Source organism: Carcharodon carcharias, chromosome 17 (assembly GCF_017639515.1).
Source record: "Carcharodon carcharias isolate sCarCar2 chromosome 17, sCarCar2.pri, whole genome shotgun sequence".
Lineage (NCBI taxonomy): Eukaryota > Metazoa > Chordata > Chondrichthyes > Lamniformes > Lamnidae > Carcharodon > Carcharodon carcharias.
Window position 1 is genome coordinate 44,469,681 of NC_054483.1, and position 20,020 is coordinate 44,489,700.

The window sequence follows — 20,020 nt, forward strand, 5'->3', positions numbered from 1 at the left end:
CGAGGCCTGAGCGTTCACACACAAATTTTTGAAGTTGGAAAGGTAAAATGAAAAAGCTGCTAAAACAAGCATGTGGGATCCTTGGATTTATCCATAGAAGTGATTTTAACATAATCCAACCATCTGAAACTGGTGGGATCAGGGCAAAACAAGTTTCCTAAAGGGTTGGTTAATTTTAAATCATTCCCAATATTGTACAAAAGCAAGGAGGTTGAGCTAAATCTTTATAAATCATTGGTTAGGCCTCAGTTGGTGCATTGTGTGCAATTCTGGGAATTGCACTTTAGAAAGGATTTCTTGGCCATGGAGAGAATGAAGAAGAGATTTTCTAAAATGTACCAAAGATGATGATTTATCAGGAAACATTAAGAGAAGCTGGTATTGTTTTCCTTAGAGCGGAGAAGATTAGGGGGAAATCTGGTAGAAGTAATCAAAATTTTGAGTGGTTTTGATTGTGTAAATAAAAATAAACTGTTTGCACTAGTGCGGGGCTCAGTAACTGGAGAATACAGATTTAAGCCGTGATTTTCGCTCCCGGTGCACAGTCAGGAAAAATCCAGGCTCGGCGCACCTGCCTTCGGAAAAACGGCCCCAAATAACGGGATCTTCATTTGAGGAGGGGTGGGGGCTGGTGCGTGCAAAAGTCAGGTCTGCTGCTTCTAGAAATAGTTCAGAGGCAGCCACAACATGGCTCTTTAAAAGGCCTCAGTGCTCTGCGACTTGGTACCAGTTGCAATAAACGCAGTTAGGCCCTCTAGTGCTCACCCATCACACACCCTCACTCCCACCCATTCCCTACGCCACCTCCATGCCAACACATGCCCCACCCACTCCTTCAATGGCCCCTTATACTTCCATGCCAATCTACATGTCTACCCATGCACATGGCCCCTTATAGCCCGTATGCCAACTAATGCCAACCCCACATCCCCATGGTCACTAATAATCCTTATGCCAAGTGAGTGCCATCTCATGCTCCTGCCATTGACCGTCCTTTGCACTTACACCCTTCATGTCAATTAACCCCGTATCCACCATGAGCAGACCTCGGGAGCCATGCTGAGATAAAATAAAGTCTAAGTATCTATTACAGACTATGTTCTATTAAAAAAGCACTCTCATTGATAAAAGTCCATTCGAAACATTTAAATCCATTTATGTACTTAATCCATTATAAAAAAAAACAAACATTTGTATTTATAGCCTCACATCAAAGGCAGCTACTCCTTTAATAACCTCTTGGAGCTGTCAGTCATACTGTAAACTTATATCTCCCCCATTGTGATGATGACAGGTTGTGGAAGCAGTCAAGCAGCAATAATAGCATAATGAATAGTCGTTTTTAGTATAGAATTTGAGTATTGCTGAAAAAAGGGACATGCTGTTGAAGCTTTTCATCTTGCAATCATCAGGACAGTTCGCAAGAATACATGGCAAAAGGAACAACAATTTATACTACTTGAGAAGAGAGGATTTATTGGTTGGCAAGTGAACTCTGATTGGCAGAGGCATTGCCATGGAGAATGCATTGGGGAACAGTTCGCAACAGGCGAAGTACAGACTTTACCCAATCATTCCACGCTTGCAAAACTCAAAACATAGGGAGGAATCGTCCTAAAAATCGACAAACTCTGATATCTGGCGGGGAAAGCATTGCTTGACCCACCGACGGCAATAGCGGCTTTTTCTACCGCATTGTGGGGAATTTCGTTTTAAAAATGCAGAGGCACGGGTTTCACTTTGAATTGCTGGCGGGCTGGACTCTGATTTGCTCGCCCCACTGAGGACCTCAGGCCTTCAGTAATCCAAGCACCACATTAAAGGGCGCCACTACTCAGAGCTAGTACTCTCTAAGGAATCGAAAGCTGGTGGAAAGTCATGGCTGCCAAAGGGAGTAAACATACTGTCCCCAAGTTTAGTGACGCCTCCCTTGAGCATCGACTGGAAACAGTGGATGCCTGCTGCGAAGTCACCTATCAGGGTGAAGACTGGTAAGCAAGGCGACAAATCCAGCATGGGATGCTTTGGCAGTGGTCAGCGCCAACTCCCTGCAAAAGAGTATAGCCACCCAGTGTCAAAAGAGGATGAATGATCTCCTTCTGTTCCACCAGGGTAAGTCACTCTTCTCATCATTCTCAACTCACAAACTCACAAACCCATCACCATCCACAGGGATCTCACTTTCCACAAGTTCAAGGGACATCATCATTCACTCTCTCACACACCTTCATCTGCCCTGCGGATCGTGTCCTCATCCTCTTCATGGCAGCACTCAGACCTGCACATGCCAGGCATCCTTTTCATCTGGCCTGGCAGGCATCCTGCTTATACTTTCTCCATCTGTATTCATGCAGGGCAAGCTAGCACACAACAAAAGTGAGAGGTCGCAGACTGGTGGAGGAATACCTAACATCAGGGTCCTCACAGGCTTTGAAGATAGAGCCATCCAGCTGGCCGATGATGAACTGGACTGTTTCTGTGCTGACGGTTCGATCAGTGGTGCTCAACCAAGTGAGGATCCAGCAGTGCAACATCCATCAGACAACCCTGCTGCGAGTGAGTTCCTCTGTTCTGCAATCCCCTGCCACGCACTAATTACCTCTCCTTGCTTTTGCAGGCACATTTTTGAAGCAGCCAGTGGGGTCCACAAGCCAAGTCCTCGACTCAAGCCCCGAAGACAATTTGGAAGACGAATCTGATGATACCCTAACTGAAGACCCGTCGCAGTGTTTGCCCACACCCTCTGGAAGTGCAGAGACATACACCTCAGTGGGGCTTGGTTCTAAAGTAGCTTCAGGGTCACAATCTGGTGGGCACATTGCACTGTCTGATCCACAGCAGGTGGAGGCAGGTACTTACCAGGTTTCTGGCACTCAGAGGACTGCTGAAGGCCAGAAATCTGCTGAGTCCGATTCAGATGAGGAGCCTTTGGGCTCAGTCATACCTCAGTTGCTGGAGCTCCACAGGCAAGCACGGGAACATTGGGAAGGGATATCTGCTGCAGTCCTCTGATTGCATTGCAAAGCCTATCTGCCTTCAGTCTGAGGTGATAGTGCTGGCATGCCATCGCACCAAGGTCAACACAGTTAGAATGGCAGCTGCCATGGAGATCTTGGTCCAGCACTTGCAGGCATCCATCAGTGTCAAAGTGAGAGGGGGGTGGAGCATCCCAAACTCACTTCAGCTGCCTCTTCCTCTTAAGGAGTCAGCCCCTCGTGCACCCAAAGGGATGAAGATCAGTGGGTGTGCAACCCAGGGCCATTCACCCAGGTGACTCCGGGAGTGTCCAACCCATTCAAATTTTCTCTTTCTGTGACCCCAGCAGCTCCAGCTGCACAGGCCAAGGAGGGTGGAACTGCTACACAGTAGGACCCTAAAAGCAGGCTGGGCCTTCCAGGTCTCTGCCCTTCAGAGGATGCCCGTCAAGGCCATCATAAACAACAGGGCGTATCAATCAGCAGACCACCTCCACCTCCGCTGTGGATGTCGGTTGAGAACCAACGTGTAGCCACAGGTTAGAAATGTCAAGAAGATGTAGTTGCACAACCTGGGGACAGGTGTTAACCACTTGTACTTCATGTTGACCATTGTAAGTACACTCCCAAGAATGTCTCCTTGTCAATGGATCCTTGTTATGTCATTTTCAAGATGCCAATGGTGTGCTCAGCCAAACTCTGGGTTGCAGCATGAGCCTCGTGGTACCTTCTCTCACCAGGAGTCTGAGATCGCCGCATGGGCATCATCAGACATGTCCTTTGCGTGTGGCCCTTGTCCCTGAGGAGTCAACCCTGCATCCTGTGTAGTCCCTGGAAGATGTCAGGGGCCTGCTGAGGATGTACGAGTTGTGGACGCTTCCGAGGCATCTTGCACACACCTACATGATCTGTTTGTGATGGTCGCAGACAAGCTAAACATTGAGAGAGTGGAAGCCTTTGCAGTTCGCAGATTGGACTGCTTGTTGCCAGGGAGAATTAAGAGCCACATGGGTGCAATTGATGGCACTCTGCACCTGTGGGAATCTGCAAATCTGAGAAAATCCCAGTGCTTTTGCTTTCTGGCTTACCTGATGCCTGTCAGAATTGACAAAGGTATGTGCCTTGGTAAAAAGGGTGCCTGTGATCACCTGGATACATTTGTGGGTGGAGGCTTGAGAGATCCTGCACAGGTCCCAGTGGAGCCCTGGAAGGAGCCATGCCATAGAAATTGAGTGCGACAGTAACTTTAACTGCCACTGGCAGTGGATGCCCTCTGAGTACCCATGGAGCCAAATCCTGCAGATGGTGGCATATGCGCATGACCAATTCCCTTGATATGCTCAGGCGTCAGCGACACTGATTCATGCTCATGTGCACGTAGCACATGCTCCATCTGTAAATCCTGGGTCCAGCAATGCACCTATGAACAACGGCTCTGTGGGGTTCATCTTCCGTGCCGCCCCTTGGTCTTCAGGCTACTGCTCCTTCCTTTGATGAGCCAGGCATCTCTGTCACATTCTCTTTCTTCTTCTCTCCTGCCTATAAGCAATCAGGAAGATGGTGAGATCATCAGATTCCATGTTCCTGAAGGTCTCCTCAGTGCAGTATCAAAGAGAGAGAGATGCAAGGGTCAGCAGTTGTTTCCTAAGGACCATTCTTGGTCAAGTCATTGCCTGTGGCTGTGTCTCAAGGTCCCTTAATGCATGCTGGAGGGTCTAGGCCACCACATGGGTGCCCAGTGTTTAGTGCGCATGATGGCTCACCATGCCCACAGCCAGCACCACCCCACACCACATGACCAAGTGGCAGCAGCGTCAGCCACTCAACTGCATCCTGAACTCTCATCTCAGGCGCAGGCATTTTCCTAACCTGGACTCCAAGGCATTGCGGTTTGCTTGGACCATGAAGGGTGACTTTTCAATGTCAACTGAAACATAATGCAAGGGACTAGGAGCGCACCCCTCCGTCAGCGTTTGACGGCCACCTTTCCTAACAGGATCCTCAAGCTTGCCAGTGGTGCAATGGTTCTGCAGCACCATAGCACTCATTCGAGTTGGAAGTGTGTACACGAGGGGTTAACAGTAGAGGAGCAATCACTGGCACTGTGAAGAACTAGTGTTGCTAGGAGCAATTGCTTGACTAGGCTAACTCTAATCATGCCAATTGAGCTCAAGCTAAACACTCTCAGCTTTGGTGGAGTGCTCATCTTTGACATGTTTTGCCATTAGCCCGGCTGTTTTCTCCACCCAGCCCCCAGTTTTTGCTCAAACCTCAGTCAGTACTGCCATAACACCCCTTGCCACTGTTGCCCTTGCCCTGAGGTTGCCTTCTCACCCTTCCCCCTTTGCACTGTTGTCCTTGGCCCGAGGTTGCCTTCTCACCCTTCCCTCTCTGTGCTCTCACCTCCGAGTTCCCCTCGTAGTTGAGGTTGCCAGGTTCATGCTTTTAAAGAAAGTTATAAATTACGCCATCGTGAAATCACGCCAAAGTGGGATTTAAATTTGACGTGTGGGGATGATTCCGGCGTGTGACCACAACAATTAGATGCTAATTGATTACAATTAAGTTCACGATGTTCGATGGCGGGAAATGCGGCCTGCCATTGACGGAGGAGGGGACAATCACATCCTGGATGTATGTTGTCGGGAAATGCAACTAGGGCCTTCTCATGAGATTCTCTGATCTCGCAACCAAGCACGCCCACTGTGAACAGGGGTGGAAATTCCCGGCCATTGTGGTTTTTTATTCATTCGTGGAATGTGGGCATCACTAGCTAGGCCAACATTTATTGCCCATCCCTATTACCCTTGAGAAGGTGGTGGTGAACTGCCTTCTTGAACAGCTGCAGTCCATGAGGTGTAGGTACATACGCAGTGCTGTAAGGAGGGAGTTCCAGGATTTTGATCCAGCAACAGTGAAGGAATGGCGATACGTTTCCAAGTCAGGGTGGTGTGTGGCTTGCAGGGGAACTTCCTGGTGGCGGTGTTCCCATGTGACGGTACACACTGCTGCCACTGTACATCAGTGGTAGAAAGAGTGAATATTTGTGAATGGGGTGCCAATCAAGTGGGCTGTTTTTTCCTGGATGGTGTCAAACTTCTTGTGTGTTGTTGAAGCTGCACTCATCCAGGCAAGTGGAGAGTATTCCATCACAATCCTGACTTGTGCCTTGTACATGGTGGACAGGCCGTGGGGAGTCAGGAGGTGGGTTTCTCATCGCAGGATTCCTAGCTTCTGACCTGCTCTTGTAGCCACAATATTTATATGGCTAGTCCAGTTCAGTTTCTGGTCAATGGTAACCCCCAGGATGTTGGTAGTGGGGGATTCAGCGATGGTAATGCCATTGAATGTCAAGGAGCGATGGTTAGATTCTCTCTTGTTGGAGATGGTCATTGCCTGGCACCTGTGTGGCGTGAATGTTACTTGCCACTTGTCAGCCCAAGCCTGGGTATTGTTCAGGTGTTGTTGCATTTGAACATGGACTGCTTCAGTATTTGTGGAGTTGCAAATGGTGCTGAACATTATGCAATCATCAACGAACATCTACACTTCTGACCTTAAGATGGAAGGAAGGTCATTGCTGAAGCAGCAGAAGATGGTTGGGCCAGGACACCGAGCTGAGGAACTCCTGCAGTGATGTCTTGGTGCTGAGCTGGTGGCTGTTGGGAGAGGTAATTGACTGAATTAATTAACTGAATTAACTAAAGTATTTTGGGATCATCATTGGAGATGTTTGCCTCAGCCACTCACCATCCTGACTTGGAAATATATTGCCGTTCCTTCGCTGATATTGGGTCAAAATCCTGAAACTCTCTCTCTAACAGCACTGTGGTGTACCTACACCACATAGATTACAGCAGTTGAAGAAGGCTGCTCACCACCATCTTTTCAAGGGCTATTAGGGATGGGTAATAAATGCTGGCCTAGCCAGTGACCCCCACTTCCCATGAAAGAGTGAAAAAATGTGATTATCTAGGATAGCTGTAGAGTCTGACTTCTATAACCTCTTCCTCTTTATCATAGATAGGTTTTTCCCTGATAAATGTACCCTTCTGTAAATGCTAGGTAAGACTATTACAGAACAACCTAGGGCTAGATGAGAAGAAAAAGTATTTATCCAGAGTGCCTTAATTTCAGAGAAAGTTGCATGTCCATACGGTTGACCAATCTGAGTGACAAATGGGCTTAAAATCCTCTATGATAATGAGGTATGGGTACTTAGGCATGCCAAATTGTATTTTGACCCTTTTACTCTTTAATCTTTCTCTAACAGAGTTTAAATAATGGATGACATTTTTATCCCATTAAGGAACTATCTCCAGGAACGTCTCTGCATACAAACATAAGTACATTCAAACATACGAATTCAGAGCAGGAGTTGGTCATTTAGCTCCTCGAGCCTGTTCCACCAATCAATAAGATCATGGCTGATCTGATGGTGGCCTCAACTCCACATTCCGCCTACCCCCAATAACCTTTGACTCCCTTGTTAGTCAAGAATCTATCTACCTCTGCCTTAAAAATATTAATTGACTCTGCCTCCACTGCTCTCTGGGGAAGAGAGTTCCAAGGGCCGCCCTGCAGTTGAGGCGACTTGGAGGGGGTGGTGGGGGCAAGAGCTGCCCAGTATTTGAGGCGACTTGGGCGGGGAAGACAAGAGATGACCTGCGGTTGGGGCGACTTCGGAGGGCGAGGCAAGAGCTGCCCTGTTGTTGAGGCAGGTTGGTGTGGAGGCAGGCAAGGGCTGCCCTGCCGTTGAGGCAACTTGGAGGAGCTTGGAAAGGGCTGCCCTTCAGTTAAAGGTAGCGCACAAGCAGGTGCCGGGGTGGGTGGGTGAGGGAAGCAGCTACGCATTAGGGAAATCTTGTATAAAGTGACCATTTGTCTGCAGCTGAGACAGTTCAGGCGCAGCCACATTAATATGATTGGAATCGGGTCTCTAGCTTCACTACCCACTCAGTCAACACAGAAGCACAAAGTGCCACCAAGCGCTCCAGAGTTTTTAACCCTTTGGGCACAGACTGCAGAACAGTTGGACGACTGGGCACATTGTACAATCTCCTTGCTAAAGCTGGCTGTGGAGCAGTCACTGGTGAAGGCACTCACAGCCTCTTGCAAAGTCATCATCCTGGTTTGGACCAATGTGCCCCATGGTTCAAGCTAACAGTGCAGCCTTGCAGTGTGGGTTAGGACAATGCCTGTACCTGAGCTGAGAGCACAGCATACCGTCCAATGGACACAGCTGCCAACAATCGATTGAGTGGAGTGGGGTGGAGGTGGTTGGGGTTTTGAACAGGCATGCATTGCACTATAGATAAAAACAAAAAAACTGCGGATGCTGGAAATCCAAAACAAAAACAGAATTACCTGGAAAAACTCAGCAGGTCTGGCAGCATCGGCGGAGAAGAAAAGAGTTGACGTTTCGAGTCCTCATGACCCTTCGACAGAACTTGAGTTCGAGTCCAAGAAAGAGTTGAAATATAAGCTGGTTTAAGGTGTGTGTGTGGGGGGCGGAGAGATAGAGAGAGAGAGAGGTGGAGGGGGGGGTGTGGTTGTAGGGACAAACAAGCAGTGATAGAAGCAGATCATCAAAAGATGTCAATGACAATAGTACAATAGAACACATAGGTGTTAAAGTTAAAGTTGGTGATATTATCTAAACGAATGTGCTAATTAAGAATGGATGGTAGGGCACTCAAGGTATAGCTCTAGTGGATTTTTTTTTTAATTTTTTTAATTTTTTTTAAATAATGGAAATAGGTGGGAAAAGGAAAATCTTTATAATTTATTGGAAAAAAAAAGGAAGGGGGAAACAGAAAGGGGGTGGGGCTGGGGGAGGGAGCTCACGACCTAAAGTTGTTGAATTCAATATTCAGTCCGGAAGGCTGTAAAGTGCCTAGTCGGAAGATGAGGTGTTGTTCCTCCAGTTTGCGTTGGGCTTCACTGGAACAATGCAGCAAGCCAAGGACAGACATGTGGGCAAGAGAGCAGGGTGGAGTGTTAAAATGGCAAGCAACAGGGAGGTTTGGGTCATTCTTGCGGACAGACCGCAGGTGTTCTGCAAAGCGGTCGCCCAGTTTACGTTTGGTCTCTCCAATGTAGAGGAGACCACATTAGGAGCAATGAATGCAGTAGACTAAGTTGGGGGAAATGCAAGTGAAATGCTGCTTCACTTGAAAGGAGTGTTTGGGTCCTTGGACGGTGAGGAGAGAGGAAGTGAAGGGGCAGGTGTTGCATCTTTTGCGTGGGCATGGGGTGGTGCCATAGGAGGGGGTTGAGGAGTAGGGGGTGATGGAGGAGTGGACCAGGGTGTCCCGGAGGGAGCGATTCCTACGGAATGCCGATAAGGGGGGTGAAGGGAAGATGTGTTTGGTGGTGGCATCATGCTGGAGTTGGCGGAAATGGCGGAGGATGATCCTTTGAATGCGGAGGCTGGTGGGGTGATAAGTGAGGACAAGGGGGACCCTATCATGTTTCTGGGAGGGAGGAGAAGGCGTGAGGGCGGATACGCGGGAGATGGGCCGGACACGGTTGAGGGCCCTGTCAACGACCGTGGGTGGAAAACCTCGGTTAAGGAAGAAGGAGGACATGTCAGAGGAACTGTTTTTGAATGTAGCATCATCGGAACAGATGCGACGGAGGCGAAGGAACTGAGAGAATGGGGTGGAGTCCTTACGGGAAGCGGGGTGTGAGGAGCTGTAGTCGAGATAGCTGTGGGAGTCGGTGGGTTTGTAATGGATATTGGTGGACAGTCTATCACCAGATATTGAGACAGAGCGGTCAAGGAAGGGAAGGGAAGTGTCAGAGATGGACCACGTGAAAATGATGGAGGGGTGGAGATTGGAAGCAAAATTAATAAATTTTTCCAAGTCCCGACGAGAGCATGAAGCGGCACCAAGGACCCAAACACTCCTTTCAAGTGAAGCAGCATTTCACTTGCATTTCCCCCAACTTAGTCTACTGCATTCGTTGCTCCTAATGTGGTCTCCTCTACATTGGAGAGACCAAACGTAAACTGGGCGACCGCTTTGCAGAACACCTGCGGTCTGTCCGCAAGAATGACCCAAACCTCCCTGTCGCTTGCCATTTTAACACTCCACCCTGCTCTCTTGCCCACATGTCTGTCCTTGGCTTGCTGCATTGTTCCAGTGAAGCCCAACGCAAACTGGAGGAACAACACCTCATCTTCCGACTAGGCACTTTACAGCCTTCCGGACTGAATATTGAATCAACAACTTTAGGTCGTGAGCTCCCTCCCCCAACCCCACCCCCTTTCTGTTTCCCCCTTCCTTTTTTTTCCAATAAATTATAAAGATTTTCCTTTTCCCACCTATTTCCATTATTTAAAAAAAATTAAAAAAAAAATAAAAAAAAACCCCCACTAGAGCTATACCTTGAGTTCCCTACCATCCATTCTTAATTAGCACATTCGTTTAGATAATATCACCAACTTTAACTTTAACACCTATGTGTTCTATTGTACTATTGTCGTTGACATCTTTTGATGATCTGCTTCTATCACTGCTTGTTTGTCCCTACAACCACACCCACCCCCCCTCCACCTCTCTCTCTCTCTATCTCTCCGCCCCCCACACACACACCTTAAACCAGCTTATATTTCAACTCTTTCTTGGACTCGAACTCAAGTTCTGTCGAAGGGTCACGAGGACACGAAACGTCAACTCTTTTCTTCTCCGCCGATGCTGCCAGACCTGCTGAGTTTTTCCAGGTAATTCTGTTTTTGTTATGCATTGCACTATGGTGGCCAAGTGGTGGCTAGCACTGTCTCAGATGCATTAAGGGGCCTTTACGCTTAACCAAGAGAAGTTCTTAGTACACTCAAGCTAATCTATGAAGCATTGCCCTCTTTCATCCTACAGGAGGAGTACATCAGGGTCATGGAGTCTGGTGACCTAGCTGTATGCCTCGTGGCTTACAGAGAACGAAGACGACAGAGAAGAAAGCGACTAAGATGCCTAGCTGTGCAGAGGTATGAGCAGCACCATCTTGAAGAAGGGGCGGCTGGGACTCACGCTCACACCACAGAAGAGCCACAGCGAGCTGTTGTTGGGCGGTGCCTAGCTAGACCCAGGGTCTATAGATGCCACCTTTCATTCCTGCTGATGACCGAGAACCAGTGTCGCCAAAGATTCCACGTGTGTAGGGAACTGATCAGTCACATCTGCCAGCTACTGCAGGATTTGGTGCCACTGGGACATGGAGGGAATCCAAACCAGTGGCCATGAAAGTGTCTGTGGCACTCAATTTCTATGTCTGTGGCTTCTTTCAGGGCTCCACAGGTGACCACTATGGGATATCAAAAGCCTGTGCCCACAAATGCATCTATGAGGTCACGGATGCCACCTTTGTGAGGGCTGACAACTTTGTGCATTTCACCCAGGCTCAGAACAACCAGGATGCAAGAGCGATTGGAATTGCCCAGATAGCTGGTTTCTCACAGGTACAGGGTGCCATCGACTGCACTCACATGACGCTCAAATCTCTGCCACAACAAGCAGTCAACTATGTCGACCGCAAGGGATTCCATTCGCTGAATGTACAGCTGGTGTGCAACCACCACAAATATATCCTGCAGGTGTGTGCATGATTTCCAGGGAGTGTGCACGATTCCTACATTTTCATTTGGTCACAGGTCCCTGAAGTCTTCCAGGGTCCACAGAAGCTGAAGGGACGGCTCCTTGGGGACAAGGGCTACCGGCTGAGGGCGTGGTTGATGACGCCCATGCGGCGGCCTCAGACTACAGCAGAGCGAAAGTGTAACAGGGCTCATGCTAGTATTCACAACTTGGTGGAGCAGAGCATCGGAATGCTGAAAATGGGGTTCCGGTGCCTGGACCAGTCTAGTGGAGCCCCGCAATATAGCCCACAGAGGGTGTCACGCATCATTGTTGTCTGCTGTGCCCTTTACAACCTGGAGAAAAATGGGGAAAGGCGCTGGCTGAGGAGGAGATGGAGATCTCCTCTGATGAGGAGGATGCAGATAGGGATGAGGGTGAGGAGGTCCTCGAAGGTGACGATGATGGAGATGAGGCCCTCGCACTGGCCAGATGAGGCAGGCGCACTCGGGAGGCCCTCATAGCTGTTTTGTGAAGGATAATGATGAGATGCAGTGAGGAGATACCATAGATCCTCACATTGCATCTATGAACGTTTGACTCCAGTCTGGCTAGTGATAATGCTCTGTCATGGAGACACAGTGAAGGCTCTAATTGTCGCCCTATTGCAGGAGGATGATGATGACATGCAGTGAGGACACTCCATAGATTTTGACTTAGCCTTGGAATGCCTGACTTCTGTCTGGCTGAGGGCAGATCGCTTGCACTCTGTGATCTTGGTCATATCATAGAGGCGCAGCATTGAAACTTTAAAAGTATCTGATCCTTTGTCTACCTTCAGCACCTGAGCCCTTCAGGAGCACAGCATCACTGGTCACAGATGCTGAAGAGATGGGGGCCAGCCCCACCTTAAAGGTGCTGAGAGCACACAGATAGAATGACGGTGAATGCCATCAGTGAATGCCCACAACATTCTGGCAGCAATGACAAGCACTGTTGAGCTGCAGGCATCAGTAATGTGTCCAAGGAGTTGTGAGGCAGGAACATCACTTTGGCTTGAAGGCTGCACAAAGCACAAGGAAGAGACACCTGCCTTTATCTTGTGCAGAAAGGTTTCACATCTGAGTGACACGAACACTGCTCATCAGAACAAGAAGCCATAGCAGGGAGACATTCTTGGGAGTTTATTGACAATAGTGAACAGTATGTACAAGTGATTAACACCTGTGCCCAGGCTGTGCAACTTGTTCTTCTTAACTTTCCTAACCCCACCGCTACATTTTGGTGCTCTCCAGACATCCACAGCAGAGGTGGAGGCAGCCTGCTGACTGTAACATCTTGTCTGTGATGACCTTGGCGGGTGTACTCTGGAGGGCCATGACCTGGAGGGCCCCACTCTGCTTTTGGGGTCCTGTGAGTGCACTCATCTGAGGAGTGCAGCTGACATCCCTTCCTGATATTCCTGAGCTTGCGTTTGCAGCTCCAACAACTGTGACATGACCGAGTCTAGAGGCTCGTCATTCGACTCGGATTCAGCAAATTTCTGGCCTCGAGCAGTCCTCTGAGTGCCGGACACCTGGGAAGTCCCTGCCTCCACCTGCTGCAGATCAGACAGTGCGATGTGCTCACCAGATTGTGATCCATAGGCTACTATAAAGCTAGGACCCACCGAGGTGTGTGTCTCTGTGCTGGTGGAGGGTGTAGCTGAGCGCTGTGATGGGAATTCAAGGAGGGTGCCTCCAGATTCCTCTTCAGAGGTTTCTTCAGGGCTTGATTGGAGGCCTTGGGTCATGTACTCCATCGGCTGTTTCCCAGATGTGCCTGCGAAAGCAAGGGGAGATAATTAGTGCATGGCAGCGGCCTTGAAACAGGACACATCACTCACAGCATGGTTGTCTGATGGATGTTGCACTATTGGACCCTCACTTGGTAGAACACTGCCGACCTCACCATCAGCACAGGAATAGTCCAAATCCTCTCCAGCCAGCTGAATGGCTTTGTTTTCAAAGCCTGTGAGGACCTTGATTTCAGGCAATCCTGCACCCGTCTGCACTCCCTACCTCTTGTTGTGTGCCAGCTTGTCTTGCATGAATAGAGATGAGGAGTATAAGTAGGACGCCTGCCAGGCCAGATGGTAAGTATGTCTAGCATGTGTGGGTGGCAACTGGTCCCATGGAGGGGATGAGGACAATGTAGGCATGTATGAGGTGATGTCTCTTGAACTGGCAGTGAGTGAGGGTCCTGTGGATGTGTGATGGGTTTGTGAGTGTGTGAGTTGAGAGAGATGAGAAGAGTGACTTCCCTTGGTGGAACGGAGGAGATCGTTCATCTGCTTATGGCACTGGGTGGCTGTCCTCTTTTGCAGGGCTTTGAGGCTGATTACTGCTGCCCCTGCCTCCCAAGCCCGATTAGTGAGGTTGCTGCCCGTCCTGTGGCCAGAAGTGGGGTAGAGGACATCATTGCAAGCCTTGACTGTGTCCAAAAGGTACTTGTGGGACGTGTTATTGAACCTGGGGGCTGCAGTCTTTTTGCCTTTCAGGGGCATGTCTTCTTTGCAGCAATTGTGGGCTGGAAGCATTGAGAGGTGTGTGCACGGCTGGACTTTGAACATGGCACCCGGCATGCTGAAGCGGCGAGGTAGTTGCATGATGTGCGAATGAAAGCCCGCCCGCCATGGAGATGGCGAGTTTCCCAGGAATGCAGAATTAATGCGGCAGGTTTGGGAGGAAACGGCATGGAAAGCTGTCATTGTGGCCGGCAGTTAAAACGTCGTTTCACCCGCCTGCTACCGCACTTAGTGCAAATCTGGGATGATTCCGTCATGTTTCCCTTTTCAGACTGCTATGTCCTCTTTGTAACTTACTTTCCTTTCTACCTTTGTGCCATCAGCAAATTCAGCTACCATACATTCATCCATGTCATTGATATCAATTGTAAATAGTTGAGGCCCCAGCACTGATCCCTGTGGCGCTCTATTTATCACATCTTGCCAACTCAAAAAAGACCCATTTATCCCTACTTTCTGCTTCCTGTTAGTTAAGCAATCCTCCATCCATGCCAATATTTTACCCCCCCCCATACCATGAATTCTTATTTTGCACAGTTACCTTTGACATGGCACCTTGTCAAATACCTTTTAGAAATCTAAGTACAGACATCCACAGATTCCCCTTTTTCCATGTTGTTTGCTACTTCCTCAAAGAAAACCAATAAATGAGTCAAACATGATTTCTCTTTCACAAAACCATGTTGATTCTACTTGCATGATTACATTGAGATTTTCTAAGTGCTCCGCCATAACCTCCTTTATAATAGATTACAGCAGCTTCCGATAATGTTAAGCTAACTGATCTGTAGTTTCCTGTTTTCTGCCTCCTTCCTTTCTTGAACAGAGGAGTCACATTCACCACTTTCCAATCTGATGCAGCCTCTCTGGAATCTAGGGAATCTTGGAAAATTAAAACCAATGCACCTACTATCTCAGCAGCCACTTCTTTTAAGACCTTAGGATGTGGTCCATCAGGACCTAGGAACTTGCTGGCTTTTAGTTCTAATAATTTTCTCAGTACCCTTTTCCTGGTAATTGTAATTATTTTCAATCACCAATAAGGAATGCTTTAGTTATATCTACAAGCCTTCATTGTTTTAATTACTTCTTGTTTCTGTGGCTTTTCCAGCATTCATTCTGTTTTGCGGACAAACTGAAACTCCATTTTACGGACTTATTTCAGACAATTACAAGGTATTTTCCCCACTCTAAACAAAAACCCCGAGAAACTAAAGAGAAATATGCCGTTAGCTCAGGTGGTTGAAAGATATTGATGCACATTGAAGAATTAGGTATACTTCAAACGATCAGACAGCACAATCAACATTAAGAGACAGTATTGAGCAAAAACATAGGCCAGAATTTTACATTGATTGGGTGGGAATGTGCCCGACCCGAACGCACGTGAAATTGTGCGAAATGATGTCGGGTGTGTGTCCCGACATCATCGTACACGTGAGCAATAATGAGGACCGCGAGCGTGCACAGGAGTCAGAGCCGCACCGGACGACAATTAAAGGGCCAAATAAGGCCATTAAAAATCCTATTGCCCATGATTTTAAGTTCCCCGTCCAATTTCGCACTCGTCACATGGGCAAAATAGGCAGGCGGGCAGCCCATTTTTAATGAAACCTTATCAAGGGCAGGATAAAAAGGGTCTGGGGCATTGCCATTGTGAATAGTGAGGAGTTTAGGAGATAGTTTGCTGCTAGTTGTTTAGTGAAACCTGACAGCTTTATCTCTGTTTTGAGCTTCAGTCTTTGCATTGCTAACCTACATTTCAGGACTCAATGCCCCTGGAGGATTTATACTGTGTGAACCCTTCCAGTAACCAGACAGTCCCTGCATCCAGGGTGCCATTGACTGCACATATGTGGCCATCAAGGCTCCAGTGAGTGAGCCGGGTGCCTTCGACAACAGGAAGAGCTTCCACTCCTTGAGCATCCAGATAATTTGTACCATAAGACACAGATTCTGCAAGTCTTGCTGTGCAAGCCTGGCAGCCCCCATGACGCATACATTTTCCGACACTCACAGGTGCCAAGGCTGTTCATGGCTCCAGCTCAGCTGGATGGATGGCTGCTGGGTGACATGGGCTATCCATTGAAAAGGTGGCTTATGGCGCCTGTCCAGCACCCAAGAACAAAAGCAGAGCAGAGGTAAAATAGGAGTCATACCTCCACGAAGGCGGTGATAGAGAGGACCATCGGTCTGCTGAAGATGAGATTCAGATGCCTGGACTGTTCAGGGGGCACTTCAATACCCTCCAGAGTTTGTGTTTCTGACAGTCATTGCATGCTGCACTCTTCACAATCTAAGTCTGGCAAGTGGGGGAACCCACTGGAAGAAGAGGATCTTGAGGCAGCTCACCAGGCCACAGATGATGACTCCAGTGGTGGATCAGAAGAGGAGCCTGCGGAAGAACATAGTGAGGACATGGAAAACTTCAGGAAGGCAGGGACACCAGGGAGGCCTTGATTCAACACTCCTTCAGCTAGTCTGTCAAGGCACTGCTTCCACCTCATGTTAGGGGTGTCGCCTCCTTACTAAATGTTTGAAATGACCTATTGCAAAGTCCACTCAGTGCCTGTGCAATAAGGTTTAGACCACTCACGTCCAGCATGAGATACTGGCATGCCCTGCACCTGCGAAACAGGTGAAACATACTCAGACCATTAACACAAAGTTTATATAATGTTGGCACTCACAGAAAATGAACATAACAATATAAGGTGTTAATGGTCACAGCAGTAAACAAGTTAACAAAACATGGCAGAACAGAAGATCACCCGTGAAAAGTCTCTCTTGTGCCCATGGAGCCTTTAAACTTATGTTTGCGAGTGCTGCGTCTTGGTGACCCCCTTTGCTGGCAGTGGCATTGAAGGCAGCCGGCTGTCTGTGCTGTGCTGTTGGCCTTGATGACCTTGGCAGTTATCCTCTGACCAGTGGAGCCTGTACAAGCCCCACCTGGGAGGGAGAGTCCAGCACCAAAGCTAGGTATTCCTCAGTCATTGTGGCCTCATCAGATACCACAGTCACTGGCAGAGGGGTGGAAGAGCTGCTGCCATCATCCAGAGTGCCCTGAGAGGAGCCCGGAGAGACGACAAGAAGCCCGTGCACCAACGTGAGGTCGGTCTGGACCTCCCTGCTCACCATTGATGGGCGGGCACCTAGCAGAGATACAAGGTGCCTCATCCATCTCACACACTGGCAGTGACCTCCTGAGATCATTGCCTGTGCGAGGGCTTGCAGGTCCAAACGCAACCCCAGGAACCCCTGATTTTATTCATGGAGCTGCCTCGCCATGAGAGTCATCACTCTCTCAATGGAAGAGGTAGTGACCTCCTCCACGAAGATTGCCAGGCACTCATTCGAGAAGCAGGGACCTAGTGCCTGCAGGACTTGCCCTCTCCTCTGATGTGTCCAGTAGGTGCAAATGCCATTGTAGCTGACAAAAAATGTTTCATCAAACAAAGCTACAAAGTGTCCCCTGGCAGCCATCAGGGAGCTGTCTCTGTTGCTTTTAAATCCCCCACTGGGTGGCCATTGGACCCAGTGCCCAACCGGCTCCCACCCCCGCCCAGCCCTGCCGACCATTGAGCAGACGCATTTCACGCTGGGCGGCCCTTAGTTGGCTACCCAGCATGAAATCGCTTTGGAAACACGATCTCGCCCAAGAGCGGATTATACGTCTGCTTCCGGGCCCGCCAACTTTGTGCGCATGCCAAGCGTGAAACACAGGCCATTGGAGGATTCTGGTATGATTCCTTAAGACTATGTCAGGCTGTTGTTTATCATAGAAGCCATAGGCAATTTACAACAGAGATGGAAGCCATTTGGCCCATCATGGCCATTGACCTGGGCTGCCATCTCTGCCTATGCTTTCTTGGTCAGGTGCAGTGTCCCCCTCTTGCCATCTCTGGGGATGAGGATGTCCCACCTGGCACTGACCTCCTCCACAAAGATTGCCAGGCACTCATTCGAAAAGTCAGTCAATTAGTCTGTGGGACAGATCTCCCAATTTGGCACAAATCCCCTGATGTTAGTGAGGAGGACTTTGCAGGGTTGACTGGACATGGCCTGCTTTTGTGCCTGGGTCGATACTGGGTTGTCCATCCAGTTTTACTCTTAACTGACTTTCTGTAGCAGTTTGATACAACTGAGTGGATTGCTAGACCATTTCGCAGGACAGTTAAGAGTCAACCACAGTGCTGTGGATCTGGAATCACATGTAGGTCAAACTGGGTAACGACTGCAGATTTCCTCCCCTGAGTGACATTAGTGAATCAGATGGGTTTTTAGGACAATCTGGTAGTGTCATGACCATTATTAATTAGACTAGCCTTTTATTTCAGATTTATTAATTCATTGAATTTGAATTACCCAACTACTGTGGAAATTGAATTCATGTCATCTGATCAGGATTACTAGTCCAAACATTATCAGTATGCTACCACCCCTGCAAATTTAGTATCTGTTCTAGATTGCGAACTGTGTGAAGGATGACAATGATTCTGCATAGTGCTTCACCTTTGTGCTGTTGGATTATATGTGATGCCTAATTTCTAAGTTATCCTGTAGCATATACTGACAGGATGCTGAGTTTTATAGACAGCATACTGGCATCTTCGAGACTTGCATTGCAATATGTGATTCAGCCACACCAACAGTATAGTGGCTAACTAATGCTGCATGCTTTTTGCCACTCCATTCAAAGCCTTCTGCATCATGTCTCAAAGTGGGCACCTGTCTCCCCGATTTCTTGTCGTAAGGTTTATAATGACTGGCCGAGAACTCTTTTTTTCTCTCGTTTGCTCTGAAATTCCTAATCCTGCAGTTTTTTTCAGTAGACATCTATGCTTATCAACCCACGACTTGACTATTTGTTCAAATGCTTCCTGGTGCAGTTCACTGCTGATTAAGATTAGTATGTCATTTTTTATTGACTGACTAGCTGTTTAGCAAATATAGCCCACATTTTAGCCCAAAAATAAAATATGAGAAATCCAGCACAAGTAAATTGTCCCAAATACTTTTAGTAACCCACAGTTGACCCATGAGTAGCACCAACAACTTATTCTACGAAGATTGATGACAAGTATTGTTTTAATTAAATTTTAAAGTTCTGCCTCACAGGACGATATTATCATGGGAACGTTGACTGTTAGAGAGAATTTGCTGTTCTCTGCAGCATTACGATTACCTAGTTCAATCCAGTTCAAGGAGAAAGAAGAAAGGGTGAATCAAATCATCTCTGAACTTGGACTAACCAAGGTGTCTGACAGCAAGGTATGATATAGAACAGCTGGTCCAATGACCAAATAATACTTCAAGAAAAGCTGGGGAAATCACTGAGAAAATTATTGTGAGAACAAATTACTATAGTTGTGTAAGGTATTTAGTTTTCACTCATCCACTTTTTACACTGTTAAATTTTCAAAACATTTAATCAATTTATCACAACCATGTAAAATGTATTTCTTCAAAGTGAGCTAAGAACGTGTGTGTGTGTGTGTGTGTGTTTGTAGTCACCTTTTTAAAAAATTTGAGTAATTCAATTTAAAACTAACCAGCAGCAAAGCTTTAGTCTTTGTTTATTACAAAACTACTGCTGTCATTTACTTAAGTAAAAGTAATAAAGTTATTATTTAAATACATACAAAGATTAAATGCAGATTAGGATAAAAGATATTTATAAAGATGAGATTTGGTTCAGTCCTTTAAGATAGTGTTGTAGGCCCATAACTTGCAGTTGAAATGTTGGTTGTCTGGACAGAAAGGTTGAAGTTGAAGAGTTGTGTGCATTAGCTGAGATAGATTCTGTAGTGGAATAGTCAGAGGTTGCCTTTATAGGTGGGCTCACCAGGTCAGCAGATTTTTGAGAGAGAGAGAAGGTTTCTTGTTCCTCACTAGTTATGCAG

The 20,020-nt window shown here is 47.7% G+C and overlaps 1 protein-coding gene across 1 annotated transcript in view; it reads left to right on the forward strand.

Moving 5' to 3' along the window:
- The window catches only part of LOC121289632 (broad substrate specificity ATP-binding cassette transporter ABCG2-like), a 184,219-nt gene that overhangs the window by 12,036 nt on the left and 152,163 nt on the right, over window positions 1-20,020 (forward strand). The window contains exon 4 of the mRNA XM_041209261.1: window positions 19,236-19,388. Coding sequence (XP_041065195.1) covers window positions 19,236-19,388 — 153 coding nt within the window. The remainder of the gene's footprint in view (window positions 1-19,235; window positions 19,389-20,020) is intronic.